At 36.6% G+C, this 19676-nt stretch overlaps 1 protein-coding gene and 1 long non-coding RNA gene across 2 annotated transcripts in view; one reads left to right on the top strand and one right to left on the bottom strand.

Annotated features, from left to right (window-relative positions):
- IPO11 (importin 11) overlaps positions 1 to 19676 on the top strand; it is a 228385-nt gene that overhangs the window by 11450 nt on the left and 197259 nt on the right. The window contains exon 3 of the mRNA XM_072416367.1: positions 3829 to 3929. Within this exon, the coding sequence (XP_072272468.1) occupies positions 3829 to 3929 (101 nt within the window). The remainder of the gene's footprint in view (positions 1 to 3828; positions 3930 to 19676) is intronic.
- On the bottom strand, positions 5785 to 18275 carry LOC140334196 (uncharacterized). Its single transcript, XR_011921491.1, has 5 exons — positions 18168 to 18275; positions 17326 to 17403; positions 8594 to 8670; positions 7868 to 7959; positions 5785 to 5920 (listed from the first exon to the last, which is right to left on the bottom strand). It is a non-coding gene; the product is annotated as an uncharacterized lncRNA (long non-coding RNA).

Below are 19676 nucleotides of genomic sequence, written 5' to 3'. Positions count from 1 at the left end.
AAGTCTAATCATTCACATGTAGTGTATTGTTCTGTTCCTAGGTTATTACTGCATGTGTAGGGTGGCATTTCAGTTTTTAGCAGACCACATGTGCCATATGGTAGCCTCCAGGTCCCAAATTGTGTTCTCTTTTAATTTTATCTTTAGAACTCTGCAAACCCATCGCCATCCCAAAATCCAAACATTCACCTGGTTCTCTATAATTTAGCTCTGATTTTCATGAATACATTATCCAGTGCAATGGCAGAATTATCAGTCCACAGCTATGAAAACCTTTAAGTATAGGAAAGCTCCATTTTAGAACTGTTTAAGCAATTTAAACATATTAGGTTCAAGACAAATCCATCACAGTATTATTAAGGATTGGAGAGTTTGCCGTTGACACCCTCTATCTCATATGACATTTTCAGACAAGAAGAACTTACATTAAGGAGACTTTTTCGATCATCCTTGTTGCTTATCACAGATCACCTTTGTAGGCTGGACAGTAAAAAGAATTTGATAAGCTGTCCTTGTAGTGGTCATTGCCCACAGAATTTCTGGTCATCCCAGCCAGCTCTGAAATAATCCCTATATGCCTAACTCCTCCCCAGCCTCTACACATCCCAAAGCATCCTCCTGGTTTTTTTGTGGGATATATGGAGTAATTCTGTGCAGGAGTGCTACAATTATGGAATATTATTAGTCATAATATAACAATATAATATTGAAGTGGTCATAATTATTTCTACCTTTTTTCATTATGTATAAACTACTACATCACCTCTTATAGCATTTGCTTGCTCATTCAGTGATAGAGATGGGAAGATTTAGAATTGATACCAAGGTCCTGAGATCTAAGATACTGAAAATGACTGGGGAGCTACTCCGGTTAGCTGTAAAATTAGGCTATGCTCAATATGGCGGTGAGAACAGATGTACCCATTCTGACACACCTTGGCAGCTTCTCAACTCCCTGCACCGCTGTGCTGGTTCCTAATGAACAAAAGATTGAATATTTAAAATTTGGTGCCAGCCAAGGGTTTGGAACCACTCAGGGGTGTGAAGAAGCAGTAACCCCACCACAGCCTTACCGCCAGTGACCGCCAATCTGAGCTTTATTGGTAAAAGTTAATTCCCTGCTTTAATGCCCCCATCGTCCCTGACATTATCTGCACCTTAGTACAGTAGTGTATGGACTATGATGCTACCCCTTCTTGATTAGAATATAATGTTTATTAGGATAAATGATAGCAAGGAGGTTGCTAGAGGATCTGTCAAAGTTTTCTTTTGTACAGATATGGTTATACTTGGGATTGAATGAAAGTTCTGATTCCCAGGTTTACTCTTTACACATCCTTCTGCCTTGAACTTTGAAATACCATTTACTATATATTCATGGAGATCCCTGGTCTCTAGGGCATTCTCCACATATTTCTTGTTTAAAGCTTTACAATTCTATCATTTCAAAACCTGTTGATGGTGCCAATGAAGATGTTAAATAGGATTGGGATAGTTTTAGCTATTTGCATAATTCATTTAATTACATTTGTTGTGACAATACCTGATGTGATCCATCAACCTAATACAAGTTTGTATTGTATAGCACATTTACCATATATTACCTGTAAGTAACACTCTCATCAAAATCTGCAAATCTATGTAGCTGTATAAATTAAAAGTTGCAACAAATACACTTTAACAATAAATCAACTAAAACTTAAAAAGTGCCCAGAGATTTAAATATTGTTTCAAGACAAGTCTACAGTGCCTTATTGTGAACATTTTGCTCCTGTCAGAATTCTTTGCTGGGAGTGAAATGTCAGAATTAGACAAATAGTAGTGAGATGTTAAGCCTGGTTGGTTTTAATAAGTTGTGGTGTAGATGTACTTTGTGGTGGCATTTTTTCAATAATGCTGACAAATATGCCTCCACTATATGGAAATATAGAAGCTTCCCTGCATCTGCTGCTCTTACAATCTTTAATTATTTAGGAACAAGCGAATAAAATCACATCTTTCGGAAATGGACTAATGTTCTCCCATAGCAGATACGATTAATGGATGGCATGATAAAAGACCAACAGTCTGTAATTTGTTCTTTTTTTTTTTTTGTATGATGGACTTTTAGTCTAATGGGAACAAAAGTACAAAAGAGAAGAAACTTCTGCCTTTGATCCCCCCATTACCACTACCACCCAGCCCTGCACCAGGTTTGAAGCCTTATCGCTGCAATACTGTTGGAGATCAGCTAACAAACAATTAGTAAACCCAAGAGAAAAAGTTAAATGCATCACAGCTTATTGGGCTTCAATGTGGTCACTGCTACAGTTTCAGTAGAGAAAACTCCTGTTGATCCTGACAGGAGCATAATGCCCTTGTTATGTCTTATGACATGAATTCTAAGCATTGAACAACCTTATCTTCTTTCTCAAAACTTCTGTATCCTTCCACTCCATGTAATGTAAAGAAATAAAAGCGAACTGGTATGAAGACCAGCCTTGGATGCCACCATAGGTACAGTGGAGAAGTAAGAAAAGGGACAGAAGGTGTGGTATTCGAAGGATTGCTAGGTAAAAAAGACAGGGACCAAAATCCTTAAAAAAAAAAAGGAAAATCTAAATTAGCAAAATATAAGGCTGTGTTTCTCAGGCTTTTTGACATAGGGGAACCTTTGAAATAACTTTCAGGTTGCTTGGGGAATCCCTACTGTAATTATTATAACCACAACTCACAGTACATTAGTGTGGTGGTCAATAGGAACAATGCCTCCTACATTGCTAGCCAGTGGGAAGACTGTTACCTTTAAACATAGCCAAAAAGATCATTGGTGTCAATTATACTGACCTGAGTGGTACAAATCACTCATTGCTTGATGAACCCCTAGCAAACTCTGTAGGAATCTTAGGGTTCCATGGAAGAAACACTGCTCTAAGGTCTCATGAGCTCTAATTTATTCATTTTTAGTTATTCTTTTACAATCATCATCATTATTGGCTGTGTGCAAACAATACAGCCAAGGTGCATAACTCTTTTGGAGTTTAGATCCAAAAGGAGAATTTCAGAGATAATATAATCACATTACCCATAGACAGGCAAACTGTTTGAAGTTTATAATTGTGATTCTTACCTATTCCATGACATCTGCCTTCTATCACCCTTTGGAAGAACTTGATACATTTCTTGCAAAAGAAGAGGGTACAAAAAAACTGTTCTTGGCATGAACAATTTTCGTATATCCAATTGAATCAACAAAGATCTGACAATTAACACGTTTAAATAAATTCCACAACCAGATATATTATGTCTTTGGAGAGGTCTTGAATCCTTGTAGGAGGCAAAAAAAAAACTAAAAACACCTTGCATAACTTTATCTTTAATGCAAAGATTTAGTTTATTGCAGTTATATTGATTCATTCTAAAGGGGTTGTTTTATAAATGTCTTCACCATAGATTCACCCAACTTTTATTAAAAATTTACATTTTAATATTGGCTTCAGTTCAAAAATGAATCATGAGTTATAATTGATTCACACATTTTCTAGTTGAATCCAGTGGATAACATATGTAAATTTGGGTAAATGTTGGATGGAGCTTGTGTGAAAACATACATAAATAGACCCTAAATGTAATCAGAGAAGCTTTGTGACGATATTTGATATGAAATATTCACTTGAGGGTTAGGTAGGGTTCTTTGATAGATAATGACCATTTTTCTGATAGGCGGACGTTAATGTCATGTAACTTCACCAATGGATTCATTCTGTGTGAGTTCATACTGCGAGGATATTCTTAGAACTTGACAAATGTCTTCTCAACACAAATGTAATGTCTTTTGTCATTTTGCAGAATATTTTCACAAATCATTGCCTGGATGTAAATGTGAGGTGGCTGGCTGTGCTTTATTTTAAGAATGGGATTGAACGCTACTGGAGGAGGGTTGCACCAAAGTAAGTCATTTGCTATTTTTTAATTTGTTATGTTAATGTTATTTTTGTATATTTTGTTTGTCAGTGAAAGTTTTTAAATCCTGTGTACTAAAATTTTATACTATTGCCAATTTTAGTTAAAGCTAAACCAATGCATAGATGAAATGAGTATGTAAGAGGTGATTTACCCGACAAAAAATTTGTATTTTATTCCATCTCTCTTTATGATTTACAGTTTTACCACAAAGCACAGTCATATATAGCAAGGGGGGCAAACATAATCTTTCTGGGCAGCAGAATCTCTTACATGTTCCCTTTGCATGATAAAAGAAGGTGATACAAACTGATAAACCTGTCTGTCGCTTTGCTTGTTCCACATATCCACATTCCTTAGCACTGTAGCGCACCAACATGGTTCCTTATGCTGCTTCTTCCTCTCTATTTTCTGCTGTACTGTCTGTACAGTAGACTGCTAGTTGGCTATACTCTAACCCTCCTGGCGGTCTAATTTTGTCCATATTTTTATGTCAAAAGCGGTACATTGTTTTGCGTTGAAATTTTTTGTTAAATATTTTAGGCCTGTAATTATTAGGAAAAACTCCTGGGTATAAGTTTGAAACACAAATCATAAATTAAAATATATTAAATAATTGTAAATAAACTATTAAAAAATTAAACATTTTTAAAAAATTTTCTAAACAAAGGTACAATAAAAAATAATCTTTTGGATTTATTATTTAATATTTGGATTTATTTTTTATATTTTTAGCAATTTTAGCATTGTGATCAATGTTTTTAAAAGCAGTTTACAATGTAATCTGATCTGAAATTTTCTGCAAAGCCACGCCTCACCGGCATACTGACGCTTCATGCATCACATCAGTCACACTGAGGATGTGATGCAGAAGCTGGCCGGAGATTGCGGAGGACGCGCTGGATCGAGGGGAGCAGGTATGAGTTTTTTTTGCTACCTCGAGTGTGGCTCAGGGTTACCCCTTTTGGCATATAAAATTCACCCCGAGCCACACTCGGGAATACTGTCAAGGTGGTTAAGTATTCACATTTCAGGCATTTAAAATACAGGTAGTCCCCGGGTTACATACAGGACAGGGACTGTGTGTTCTTAAGTTGAATTTGTATGTAAGTTCGTACATTATTTTAATAAATGCAATTAGGACAGATTTTTGTCCCAACATATTATTAGGCAGCGTGGTGTCAGTTACTGTATAAAATTCTCACTAAGGTAATTACAAACAAAGCAAAAACAAAAAAACTTTTTGAAGCCTAGACATTCATAAACTTCTGGAGCAAGCTGTGCTTTGATATGCAAAAAGAAACAACTGCAAAGTTTGTCTTGGTCATTAAAGAGTTACAAAATGCTACAGATCATTTCAGCTATTAAAACCACCCACAACCTCAGCTGTGCTTAGCAAAAGATTTCTTCTCCAAGTCATGCAAACCGCCCCCCTCTCCCCATCAAACCTCCATCCTGCACACGAGCAGCAGGGAAGCCCATTCTTATCTAGGAGTCGTCCATATGTCGGATGTCCCTAACTCGGGGACTATCTCTATATGTACAGTATTTATTGATGTACTAATGATTACAGAGCTACAATCATTTCTAGCTGCCTAGAGTTCACCAAGTTAATTTTGGATGCATTTAAACAGCCATGTTATCCAGCATGATGTTGCAGTTATAGAAATGTGCTGTGAAGTTACATTCACATAACCAACACACACAGGCTGTATTTAACAAAGTATACAAATGCCATCCCCAGCACAACACATACCAGTTTGGGATACTATATCTATGTGATAACATTTGCTGTATTTCCAGCATGTATTATATCTAGGGTTTACCAATAAATTTAATTCAAGCTGTGGGCACATGGTTATGCTTATCTCTTTAGGTGGGTTGATAAATGTTTCTATAAACATTCAGTACTTTGTGTTCAAAGACTGGAAGTCTGACAAGATCTAGATTTAGTTCATTTCTATTCTTCCAAGTGTGACTGTAATGACAAAAAAAGCAAAAAGAAAAAAAGCACTTCTTTCTTATAAAGTATGTAATGGTTTATCTAATAAAAACAATTGACTACTCAAATATCATTTGTTATGCTGCTTGTATTATCATTATTTTGACAATCACTATTTGTATAGCGTCAACATATTATAAAAAATATCCAAACAATCTGGTTAATAATCGCACCTGTTAGACCTGGCCTAGTGGGGTATCTATTACAGCAAGTAAAATGAGTAATGTATAAACTTGAGTTTAAATCAGGGTTTTTCCCCCCTTAAAATGCCATTAGGAAAAGAATCTTGGGTATAGTTTGGTCAAACTAGTAGATGGGGCTGTATCCTCATGAAATGTATTTACACACATAAGTGTGTAAGAGAAATCCATTTGTATTACTACTTACATGAGGGCAAAGTGATATCTATTGGTGGCCAACAATAATGCAATGAAAGCAGGTGGCCCATCATACCCAACCTAATCGTACAAAATATTTTACCATGTAAAAAAAAAGATATACAGATTGAGGTGTAATTTTAATTTTTTTCCCTTTTAAAAAAAGTTTTGAAAATACCTCACCATAAATGTATTGATTTACATAATTTATACATTTATACTCGTACACCATACTTCCAAAATCAGCCAGTAGTATTAAGGAAGAAAAGAAAAGTAAGCAGATAAAAAAGCTAACTTAAAAATATTAGTGCTTTGTTTTATTTAAAGACACAATTTAATAGATTGCTGTAGCAAGAATTCCAGGAGAAGCGTGTTTCCCCAGGAGTTAGGTCATAGAATGTCAGCCCCCCCACATCCTGTAAATAGCAGTAATTTAATAGTTTTCAAGTACTTTCTTTTTTTTTTTTAATTTTATGTTATTGCAGGTTTCAAAATTATTAAACAAACATAACAGACATTAATAACATAGAATTCTAGTATAAATAAAACCAATATTGAACAAGCTTGAGCTGTATATATTATCGTCATCATACATTAAAACAGAAAAAGGGAAAGAGCTACAACATATATATGTAGGGGAAAAAACATGGGGGATAGTAAGAGAAAGGTCAGGGAAAGTGTTATGGGTTTTGTACGTTCATGTAAAAAAATTCAATAGTTTACAAGTCCCTTATTCATTCCAATCGACAAGGGGTATCGCCACATGTAAATCCCAATTGCAAGGTCCTGTATTCAGGAGTTCAAGTATTTTCTTATTATAAAAGCAGGCTGTTCTTTGTGAGTTGTATCTATAGCACATTAGACATGTCTTCTTGCTCTTATCTCATTTTGAAGACCATTGCTATCTCTGTCTATGAAGGCGTTGACCATTAAGGAAAAGGAAGGAAAGCACACACACATGTGGAATATGGTAATGCTCAAAATTGACTGACATACGTATATGGGTGCCCTTTAGAACCCACAATTATTTTATTTATCATATACTTTCAGTAAACATACAGAGTGTATCCACCAAATACCTACGCACAGAGGTATTTGGTAGATTGCACCCCATCATTGCAACTGTTGTTGGAACTTCGTTTTTGCAAAGAACCCCCAACACTGAATGAGCTGCTATTCCGAATTTAGTGGCCCACTCATATGCCTAACATTCTACCGCTACAGGATCAAATGCAGAAACTTTGATGTTTCAGGGAACCAGGGATCCTGGGAACATCCGATTGCCTCATGAAATTAGGAAGGAATTTTTTTCCCCTGTTGAAGTAAATTGTACCAAGGGATTTTTTTTTGCCTTCCTCTGGAGCAACTATGTCTTTTATGGTTTTATATCTGGGATATGTTTATTTTCCTAGTAGCTGAACTTGATAGACTTATGTCTTTTTTCAACCTGACCTACTATGTAACTATATATGTTCACACTGGGCAAACAAGTAGAAATAATAATAGTGACCCTTTGAAATGCAGTGCTGGAAGTGTTGATACTCACATTGACTATTCTGCTACAGTGGGACATTGCTTGGCAACTGAAAATATCAACCTCCATCATCAATGGAAAGTGTTAAGGCTGAGAGGATATAACTGTGAAAAAGAAAGATAATGAAATGTAAGCAAGTAAACAATTATAGGTATTCATATATTTACTTACATTAGATTGTGTTGCTGATTGTGATGTCTATTTCCTTGTTTTGTTTTTTTAATATTTTATTTTATATTTTTAAATACTTTTCTCTTAATCTTGACAATTTAGTATGTGCTATCGTACGGGGACTGTCCTCATTTTCACTATCTCATGCATTATGCAGGCAATGACTTATTTATTAGTGGCAACTTTGTAGTGGGAAATCAAATTCTTGTAAATTTTTAAATGATTGATTTGGAGACATGCCACAAAGTGATGTTGTAAAAATTGGTTTAACGTTAAGTTCATCATCCTTTCATCTGCAATATTCTAAAGGTTCCGCTGCCTGGTTAATACCTGTGTAGGTTGGAGTAAATTGGCAGCAATGCAGAAAATGATTACTGTTTATTTGCTCTGTCATTTCCTAGGTCACACACGGGTAGACTATACTTTATATGTGCTTTTCATCTATCTATTGAAACCTTATGTGAATCATATCTGTGTATGGCTGCCCTATGGACCTATGTATAGTAAAACCTATCCTATAACATTATAAAACACAGAGCTTCTATACACAATTACAACTGTATTTACATCTTTTGTCCTTTACGCGTTTCACCAATAGACTTCCTCAGAAGGACATGTTATTTTCTCCAAATATATCAAAATCCCTAGTGGTTCAGAAGACAAAAAAAAGGGAGAAAGATTTTATTTAGACATTGGAATACAATTATCATGATTTAATTGCTTGCTCCTTAAAGAATCTTATATATCCAAACATGATTGAGTTTCTCTTTCACCTGTGTTGAAGTTTATCTATTGTGCCAGTTAATTAGGCTTTGCTCATAAATATAGGACTGTGATTTCAATACCCCAATATGGTAAATTATAGCATATTTGCGCCAAAAAGAGTAAAACCCTTATTATCCACCTAATACTTTACTTCCATAGAATCCTTTGGTATTTTGCTTAGCAAATAGTGCTACAATGACAAGAAACACAGGATTTGTAATAAACAGGAGGAACAGTACCACTGCGATCTCAACAGTGGATCGGTATTCTTATAACACGAAATGTAAGACATATTATTGCAAAGAGAAGTTCCTTTTGAGAGGATAAAATAGCCTCCTGTGTTACTTTGTTGTTATAAATGGAGGATAGAAGAATACGGAAAGATTAAAGCTGCGGGGTGGATGGGGGGCATGGAGGCGAGTGGACTTTTAAGTCTTCAAGTGGTAAAATATATTTCTGTACTTTATCTTCTTCATGTAAGCTTAAATCTGTAAGACGTTATGGTGATCACTTTGACACTTTGGCACTTTGACTAAATTCTAGGTTCGAGTCTTACTTCCTATACATTCACAATATTACCCAAAGACTTCGTTTGGGTTGGGGAACACAGATCAGTTTTCTGACCTAATACAAGCAGGTAGAAGATCTAGGTTAACTTCCTTAGGTAACTTTGTGCAGAATGTGGTGGGAAATTTGGGGAAAAGGCAGAAGAATCGTTCCTAGAATGCTTTTAAAAAATCTACAACCTATTAAGCTCAAAACTTCCTTAACATGAAAGTTTCATAAAGCAAATGGAAATTGTAAAATGCCTGCCATTTTGGGAAAGCCTTTCTAAGTCTTCATATCCCATGTTTTACATGGCAGTTGAGTCAATTGAAATATTAAGACCCCCTTCCCACTTTGGTGTTCCATTAAGGTGTGTTGCGTCAAGGCAGTGTTTTTTTTTATCAAAATAAGCTGCAAAAATAGAATAGTATAGAAAAAAAACGCATGTTACCTTAACGCATAGGTCTGAAGGAGGTTTAAAGTCTGATTACTAATAAATACTAATGAAACCCCTCCACTTCTAACTAATCCCCTCCATATTTGTATTAGACCACCAGAGGTTGCAGTTAAGGATTTCAGGTTGAGCAGTGAAGCCTCCCTGTAGGCTTATAAATGGACAGCTTTTGCATTAAGGCCGATAAGGAACCTAGTACCCTTGACACCCCGTACTTTGACATCTTCCTGTTAATTGGTACCCCGGTCACTGGACTCCACTTCCCAGACACTGGGGTACCTTTCTGGCAAAAGGCATCTCTGCCACTTTATATTCCATCATTACCTCCCTCCACACTCCAATTAGTACATTTGAATGGACAGGAGGAGTAGTGGACCCTGGAGTTTCTATGTTCCTTGCCCACCATCTATTGTAACCTTTTCGAAGCCAGTCAGCACTGGGGGTGCAATTGTGTTCTCCTAGCAAATGGGAGGAGGTGCACACTTTTTAGGCTGAGAAGAGGGATGTCCTACACTAAGACACCCAACACCTCCATTACTATTGAACCCATTGCAGTTTCCATTTTCTAGAAGTCCAACTTCCAGATGTATTTTTTTTTTTTGCTTTATTTATAAACTACCCACCCAATTATCACCCAATGTCTCCTAAACTATGAGTCTTTATTATTATTTTGAGCGCGCAATATCTATATATTGAAGCCAATGTAAGGAACTAGAATTCTGTGTTACGTCCTCTTTTGAAATAAGGATTTGGAAGTTCCTTGTCTTGCAGTCTCTTCATCCAGTAGATGTCACTGTAGATGTGCTTAATCTGTCACAAGCCTGGACCATGACATTCTATTTATTTCCTGCTTGTGACATTGAAACTACTTGCTTTACAAACTGGGGTAATTTAGCTCAATGATTTATGCTGCTCCAAATCCCCTGGCACGCTGAGTATGTCCTTAATCTCTAATAGGACACAATGCTGAAATCAAGCAGAAACTGTGATCGATAGTGGAGGTCAATTAAAATAAGGAAAAATTGATTTGCTTACAGGTGAGAGTTCTTATGAAAGAAAATAAACTTTTGGCCTTGGATTGTGTTTACTTCCAAGTGTATATGGCATTGCAGGTCTCTAGACCTGCACGCTGTGTATTAGATGTGAAAACTATCCGCAGAAAGATAATAATAATTCAAGCAGTAACCTCCAGGGAGCAATGACAATTTCTGCATTTAAAATATAGACACACTTTCCATGTCAGACCCTTATTGATATATGTTTGATATACTTCATACAAGCAGTGCAATACACATTATTTGTTTATCGAACTGTGTTTGATTATTATGTGCCCTTCCGTGACGTGGAGGTATGTTGTAGTGACACTCCATAGCGTATCTTCCATCATTCCAAAGATAAATATAGGTAGAGTTTGCCAAGCACAATAATTTCCCCTTCTCCCTTTTACAGCCTATTGCTGATTAGGATTTCTGTGTTTTGTTGACGCCAATCTACTATAGATGGTATGTTTGTATCTAAGAAATTCATTAGATGACACCTAACATCTTCAATAATTACCATAATGAACTGTGTTCTCTCCAGCCCCCACTGGAAAAGGGTAAAAAGGTGAAGGAATGGTGCAGGTATATGCAAAAGTAACAAGAAACAGGATAAAGGCCAAGTCGTTGGCAAATACTACACAGATAAAAAATATCAGCGTCAAAGTAAATATTGTAAAGCAGTATTTTGCCTGGAAACTTTTATAAGCTGGATGGGAAGAAGTTGTAGGCGGGTGATAGTCCCTGTATTGTGACCCAACTTTGTCGGGTGGTGCGCCTGGTTAAAAAGAGCTGGGGATAACACTATAAAGGGATGTAACCTCCATCCCTGCATTCTATACTGTAGGGTCTGTTTAAAAAATCTATTCACGTAAGATTAACACAAGTCCCCAATTTTATTCAGTTAGAAATTGTAACTTTATAAAATCATAAATAGACTTGTGTGTGTGTGTATATAAAAAAAACATTAAAATGATAGTCATAATTACTGTGTGGTGCAGCCAGTAACAAATATAATTTCAAAACTAATCACCATTTAACAACTAATTGCCATTTAACATTTTACAAATATGGATCATGTAAATTAGCATGAAAGCCACAGTCAGCATCTGAATATTAAAATCAAAATAGTCTTGATCCAGCATCCGAAGTTCAGATTAAAGATTCAATTTCAATAAAACATTCATGTGCAGTTTCAACTCAAGCCATTTTGCTATTTAATCTTATTAAATGTTACCTTTCCATCTCAATGTGAAGCCAGCCATGGGTTTCTAAACATATAATGTTTCATTGCTTGTTCCTTGCAAATATATCAGCAGTACATTCACTGGAATAAATTATCAGCTTCCAATGTATATAACTATCTTGCTGCTTTTCTTAGGGGTCTCTACAGGTTTTCCAACTGTAAAATGACAGACATCCCCAACAGTATCTCAGGTTCACTGTGGTGAGATAATTGCAAAGTGTGCTGCATGTCCTGGGGCTGCTTGGGGTGAGTCTGGTCATGGGTGCCCTCGCATTTAGCACTCACTGTGATAGAACAGCACCAGGCCTATACATGACTACTATCATTTTATTGTGGAGTGCTGAATAGTAACCAGGACAGTTAAAGCAAAGTACCTTCTCTGTAAAAGTATCATAGTTTCAACCAGGTCACCAAGATTATTCTCTCAAGTTGGATGATAAAATGTGGAAATTCCAAATGTTCCCTCCAAATGTGTCATCTAACAAACACTGGATTTATTAGGTTGCTGCCCATCAAATGATGTTTCTGACAAACAGAAAGGCAAATACATTTCTTTAGATGCAAAGAATCTACAAATAAAATGCTAGAAACTCTTGCCAACACAAAGGATACACTATTACAATCCCAGGTATACATAAACAGTATGCAATGTAACTTACAAAGGTTCATGAATTTAATATTATTTGGCCATACCCTGAAAATCTTATAACATGGCAAAAGGAGCAAAAAAGAGAAGTTTGTCAGGGTTTACATACACTTTAAAGTGTACCTAGATTCAACATTACATAAAAGAGTAGACAACCGAGACAATCAACACTGAATGGAAGCACAGAGCCTCCCGGGATACCTACGTCAGGCATCCCAGGAGGCTCGTGCTGCTTCTTCTGCTCAGGCCCAACATTAGGCATGCGTAGAAAGGGCATTTTCCTACACTGAGGGCAAAAAGATGACGATTTCATGTGCAGTGAGATCGGCTCTCTTTTTTTTTTCCCCTTTACAGCGAGAACTAGAAGAAAGTATGGGGATTAACCAACGGCTTTTTAGAGGGCACTACTATAGATTAAAGTTAAAATAATGAATTTTATTTATAATTACTTTTACACAACATAAGTAAACAAAAATGATAAAATTCCTTGTCGAGCAATCAAACAGTGCATATTAGCACAGAGTGTAGCTTAGTATCTTAAAGTTTAAGCGTCAATACTTGATTATAGCTGGTACAAGTGTATACAAGTACACATTAAATAGTATCAAAATGTCTCCTCCTGACGCATTTCACCTCTAAGGGCTTCTTCAGGGGATTCAGAGAATATAATAACAACTGGAGACAATGGGAGCTTATTACCATTACAATCAAATATAGAATAAGATGAAGACAAGGCAGTAAATAATATAGTAATAATCATTCAATGTGTATATTCCCAATACCTGCAGGATTAAAGGTAAGTGACATTTTTTGGTTTTCAGTTTAGTTCCACTTTAGGCACTTAAACAAGGACATCTATGGTGGGAACCAAGATCATTATTTTATCAAAAAGCAATGAATTTTAATAAAAACAAAGTTCCAGATGAGAAATAATATTGAGAAATACGTTTAAACTCCAATAACATTCTTAATATTGTATGAGGTTTTAGTGTTAGAAAAGGCACACTGCCTTTTGCTATACCTGAAGTTTCTTCAGGAAGACTTCTTTTCTAATTTTGCTTTCTTAGAAAATAACTTTCATTAAATAAAACTTTAACTTATCACCAACTTTATTACAGGTTTCATTATTTTTTTTTTAACGTGAATACATATTTTTGGCTTTTTAGCACTTCTAATATGAAGTGACACTGTGATATTATTTAATATTTAGGCTCTTGAACTTTTTACCAAATCAAGCCAGCAGTGCGGGGCTGTCATCAAAGACTTTCAATAATCCTTGCTGATACAGGGCATTAATCATGAGCTGTGTATCCCGCTGACTCAGTCAGAAATGAACCGAACTTCCCTAAACTCCTCACATAGTAATTTCTGTATGAAGAATGTGTCAAGCTGAGCTTTAAAGAGATTTTTTTTCTTTGCGTGAAACCTTCTAAATAGATAATTTATTTCACATGACAGTCGCTATGTTTCAAAAGCACAAAAGTTCTGATGATTCACGTTGGCGGAATGTTTGTTGGAGTGTTTATTTGCTGATTTTGAATTGACTAAGCATTTTGTGAGTTCACTTGCTTGTAATTAAATCCTATTATCTCATTTTGAGTTTAATTTAACCTGTAACCTGCCAGAAATAGAGATGCTAGAGGTGGTTTAGTCCATCAGTTATAAAACAAACATGCTTTTCAATAGAGAGTCCTTTGATAACCTGGGACCAAAGGGTTGGCTTTTAATAATCTGAGATCCTAGTGTCTTCTTCTGCCTTCTTATATAACATTTCACCAGAATGGGGAGAGTGTGTGAATGACTTCTTTACTCCTTTGGCTCCCAATACATTGCTGAATTCCAGGCAAATCAAAAATAAGTGCACAACAAAAAATATGTAAAAATGAGCTGTCTTTTTTCTGCCAACGCAGTAGTATTGCTGTCCATTCTTTTCTGAGATTGACGCTGCTGTAGGCAGTAAAACCAAGTGGTGAACACCACTTTTGTTATAGTTAGAAATATAGTGGTGTCATCTCTCCACCTCCAGCCTGATGACTGCACTTTGAAAAGCACTTTATTTTTAAAAAGGTTGCAGTTAACAAAATAGACAATAGCAGAAAATAAAAAATGCTAGCCTGCTGAGCACTATAGTTGTCAGTCTATACTAGTTTCAGTAAATTCTAATACACAACAGTGTGCAAGAAGAGGAGACATTATCATTAATATTGACAATATTTATATTAGTGACTTTGTTTTGTAGTGCATTACACACTTCTGACTACTATGAGGACTACAGTTAGCCGGTCAGTTTAAGAGGAACTAAACTGAAAAAAAAAAAAAAACCCATTTGCCTTTAATTCCGCAGATCCCTTGACCGCACTGGTGAAGTCGTCAAATGGGTCTTGCACCGTCCTGGAATTTTCCTTCGCCCTGGCGTGGAGGAAGTGGTAGGCGCCATCATCTTCGGCTTCCTTCTGGCTACAGCACCCGTTCTCGCACTGAGCAGGTGTGAGATCAGGTGATGTAGTCTGCTTTAAAGGCGAAAAAAGAGAGCCGATCTCACAGCACATGTGTGGAATCGACATCTCCTTACCCTCAGTGTAAGAAAATGCCCCTTCTGCGCATGCCCGATGTCGGCCATGCACAGAAGGAGCAGCCAGGAGCCTCCTGGGATGCGTGACGTAGGTATCCTGGGAGGTTCTGTGCTCCCATTTACAGGCGATCAAGACAAAAAAAGGGAGATGCATCACTCTCATACTCAGAGGAGCTGCTATGGAAGAGCTCAAAACCATGCCAGTAATGATCACTAAGAAGAAAATGGGCAGGCAAAAAATGGGTTTTGCTTGTAAGTGTTTATTTTTTTATTTTTAACCGCTGGATGGTTTTCCTTTATATGTGGGTATATTTACTAAACGACAAGGTTTTTACGTCAATGGATTGTGTTCTTCCCTGATATCCCAGGCATATTCAGGTGTTTTCTGGGCTCAGTGTTTTTTTTTTGTGACTGCTATAGAACTGCATTTCTTGACAACTGACTGCAACTGTTGTAACCACGTACAGAACATCTTTGCTCATACTTGTTCATATTAGTGATGTGCAAATTAATTCACCCCAGGCAGAACACACATTGAAGATTTATTATAGCGTGTACAAAAAAAATAAGCCCCCTATAGTTTGTCAGCCTAATAGTGGAATATTTTATACATTTAATTAGGTCCAGTTTTGCAGCAGATGTTTAGAGAAGTGGGGTCCTAATCCAGTCTTTGAGCTTCAGGATTCACGCAATATTAGTATTTCTCAAGCAGGTACTAGTACATTTTTTTTGCCTGTGGTGAATTCTGAAATTAACATTTGGGCTCCTCCACTGGCCAAACCACCGTGACGTTTACAAAACTTTTCATTTTTTTTATCCTAAATCCTAATGGGGAAAAGAGACACATTTTGATTTACTCCAAGTCTCCACTTGGCTACTTAAAGCAGCACCCATGTCTGGTGTGAGCTACAACTATGACACAAGCTCTGTTATCTGGTGTAAACCTAAATGATTTGCCTAAACCTCCTGCAGAAAAAGGAGTTTAAAAAAGTCTCTATAAAGGTATACTATTATTAAAAAACTTTTTTAGATCAAATAAAATGATGGTGATGATGGTGGTATTTAATGATTGATTATGACTGTATGCTCCTTAGTAGCTGTAATTCTTTCAGTGGTATGGACGTTTCTGTCTCTTGATTCATCTGTAGTACTGGAAACATGAAAAATGCAGAGCAGTGGCATTGTATTTCAGCAGAATGCATGAATGTTCTATGGGTTTAGGTGCAGGTAATATTTTTTGTGATTATATTGATAATTTAGCAGTAGATGCTCATTTAAAAGTAGTTAGATTAGTAATTGCTGCATGAAACTTTAATCTTCCCTTTAATTTACTATTTGTCTCCACTGAGCTTCTCAGATTATGGCCTGGTTCATGTCAGTAGATCTACTGCCAGCTTTGCAGTCAACTGATCAATCCAAACAATTTTCCAATTAGTATTCAATCAAGAGAGCCCCAAAACACTACACACATGTATGGGATATTCTACTCTTCCAGTCTTCTTTACCTCGCAAAAAGCGGACAATTGGCAAGTGGTTATTTGTACACATGGCACAACATGCATATTTTAGAGACTTACCAACATGTTCGAATTGCTTCAAATTCATTAAAAACGAACATTAATGGAGGGACCGAACAGCTAGTTATGAGCAGTCAGAAGTAGATTTTACTTTGGAGTGGATAAAACAACTTAATCTAATGTAATTATCTGCCCATGTGCACCAACAGTTTGAAGCAATGTGTGGCTAGCTTGTTCACTCCCAATATTAAGTGTGCTCTTTTTCTTACTGCAAAAGGTTACATATCAAGGTCATTTCTTCCTTCTGTTACATCGATTGTTACTTATTTGATAATGGACGTTATGATCTGCCTGCAGTATGGCAAATCGTCAATCAGTTAAGGTTTAATCAACCTTTTTTACTACTAACATACCTGGTAGGCTAAAGTGGCTATGACATTCAAGGTAGATTTGATAAAAACATTGAATTTAATGCAAATTAGCTTCTGGTAGGTAGCAGTGCTCCTATTGACTTACATTATCTGTTAGAGTGTTCTGGGGTGGTACTTATTGGGGCTGTTTGATTCTCATTGACATCTCAAGGAAATGTAACTCCTGTTAGGAAAAATGTGCAGATAAATAAGACACAGTTTGTTCTCACCATGTATAAAAACATATACAGTGCCATGTATTATTTAACAGGAACTGGTGCATGGAGGTTTCTCTATGAAGAAGTCTGCCTTCCACCCGTGAAGTGTAGGGGGCGACCCTTTCCAGCATACTTAATTTATAACTTAGGTATAACTTCTAGATGTATCTTTGAAACTGTATCTGAAACAAAAGCCTGTACAAAATGGGACTTCATTTTCAATTGGTTTTAGTGATACCAAGGGCTAAGGACTGGTTGACAGCAGTGATCCACAGCAATCCGGCTGTCAGAAAAAAAAACATCTGAATTTGGCCTTGCAAAGTCCTTTGGTGTGCATTTGTCCTGTTTAACACATACAAAATCAACTTCAAGTCTAAAGCAGGGTATCAACCTGGGCTATGGAGTCAAAAGCAATTATTGTGTCCTGAATATAACAAGTGAGACAACATATGTAGTGTGAGAAATATAGTGAAAAATTTCTTTTACACAGCCAATAATTATGTTCTATTTTTTCTATTCATATGATAATGACACATGTTCAACATTTTCCTAATGTTTTATCCTGATGATAATGGGCCCTGGGACAAACAGATTCTCCCTAACAGAGCCACGTACAGCCTTAAAAGCCAACAGGGCTTCTCACTCTTTACTACTCTATCCAATATAAAAAACGCTAGGATTAGAAAATACCTGTTGCAGAAGTTAAGTTGTTTTATATGTTTGCACTGACCTTTAAAAGCAATGTGATGTAGTTGTCAGTCCTTGTTCCTCTGATCCATCACAGTCTGAAGAAAGTGAGCTTACTGCATTCTTTGCTCTGGGTTTTGGCATCCCTCTGCCGCTTGTTAAGTGCGTGCCTCAGTTGTCTAATTTGTACTGTTTTTGTTCCATGTTCCTGTGCAGGGGATTGTAATGCTCTGCATTGTCGTATATAGTGCATTCATTCAAGCAAGATAAAAGTGACCTAGATAAATGACACTGGCATTATTAAAAACTTTCACTCTTATTTTTTTCATCTTTTTACTTGTTTTTTTTTTTCTTGACACCTAATTTTTATAATGTTGCAGCAGAGGAAGTGTGAGTTTGGTTTGAAAATAGTGAGGAGCTGCAGACCCAGTGTTCTCCCCAGCCCATTTCAGACGAGCCTCCACCCGGCACTTTTCAGTAACCACCCGCTATTTTTAAGTGGTTACTGAAAGTTTAGGTCACAATATAGGGTCTTCCACTCGCACACAATTTCTTCCCACCCAGCTGGAAAAAATTCTGGGTTGAACACTGAGACCCGTCTGAAACACTGCTTGAAGTTTGGTTAATTTGGAAATTAGAAATGGTGAAGATTCTGCAATGGGTTGCTGAAATCTCTGGTGCCCATTCAGAATTGTGGTGTACAACTTCTTCTAACCTGAACCAAACCAAGATGGCTGGGGCCACATTCACATCCACACTTAACCTTACCCTAAACCTCCTTTATATTGTTGCCATTGCTGGCTGCCTTTTTAAAATGTCATTTGCCAGAATATGTCTGATTCCTACAGTAAATCACAGATCGAGTGCAATCCTAAACTAAATAAATATTAGAGAATCCCAGCACCTCAAAACCGAATGTATCTTTTATATGAGTGGCATGTTAGTTCTGTGGCTATCCTTTTGGCCTTAAAGCACTAGGGTACCAGATTTGAACATGCGTCAGAACTCTACCTACATGGTTTCTTGCCTAATTGTCCTTAGAGTATGTTAAAGATATATGACTATGATAGGGACATTAGATTGTCAGCTTTGCTAAGAGACAGTTTGGGCAATGACTGTAGACCCTGCAAGTTGCTGCAAAGGATATCCATGCACAAATAAATACAAATTTAATCTTTTTTCAATTACATTCCAGTTTGGATTCTAAATATTCATCTTTAGGCTATTGAGGATCCAACACCCACCCGATTCAGTTCACGGGTGCCTCTTTGTATGGATACAAAAAACTGTCCCAACAAAGTCTTATAACAAAAGGACTTAACATTTCCATGTTTTTCAACTGGCATATCCAGTCTACCTGCTGCTGAGCACGGGATCTTGTATAAACATTCTGCCTTCTTGTAGGGACACTTAGGTATGGTATACAATGCTGGAACACAAAAAGAAGCAAGCTGTGACAAATATTGAATATGTCTACCATTTCCCTAATTAGCAATATTGCATCTTTCTCTAATCTGTGAAATTCAATGTGTGTTGGTGAACCAGTAGACCG

Source organism: Pyxicephalus adspersus, chromosome 6, assembly GCF_032062135.1.
Source record: "Pyxicephalus adspersus chromosome 6, UCB_Pads_2.0, whole genome shotgun sequence".
Taxonomy (NCBI): domain Eukaryota; kingdom Metazoa; phylum Chordata; class Amphibia; order Anura; family Pyxicephalidae; genus Pyxicephalus; species Pyxicephalus adspersus.
Note: the sequence above shows the minus strand (reverse complement) of the source record. Positions and strands in the feature narration are given on the sequence as shown.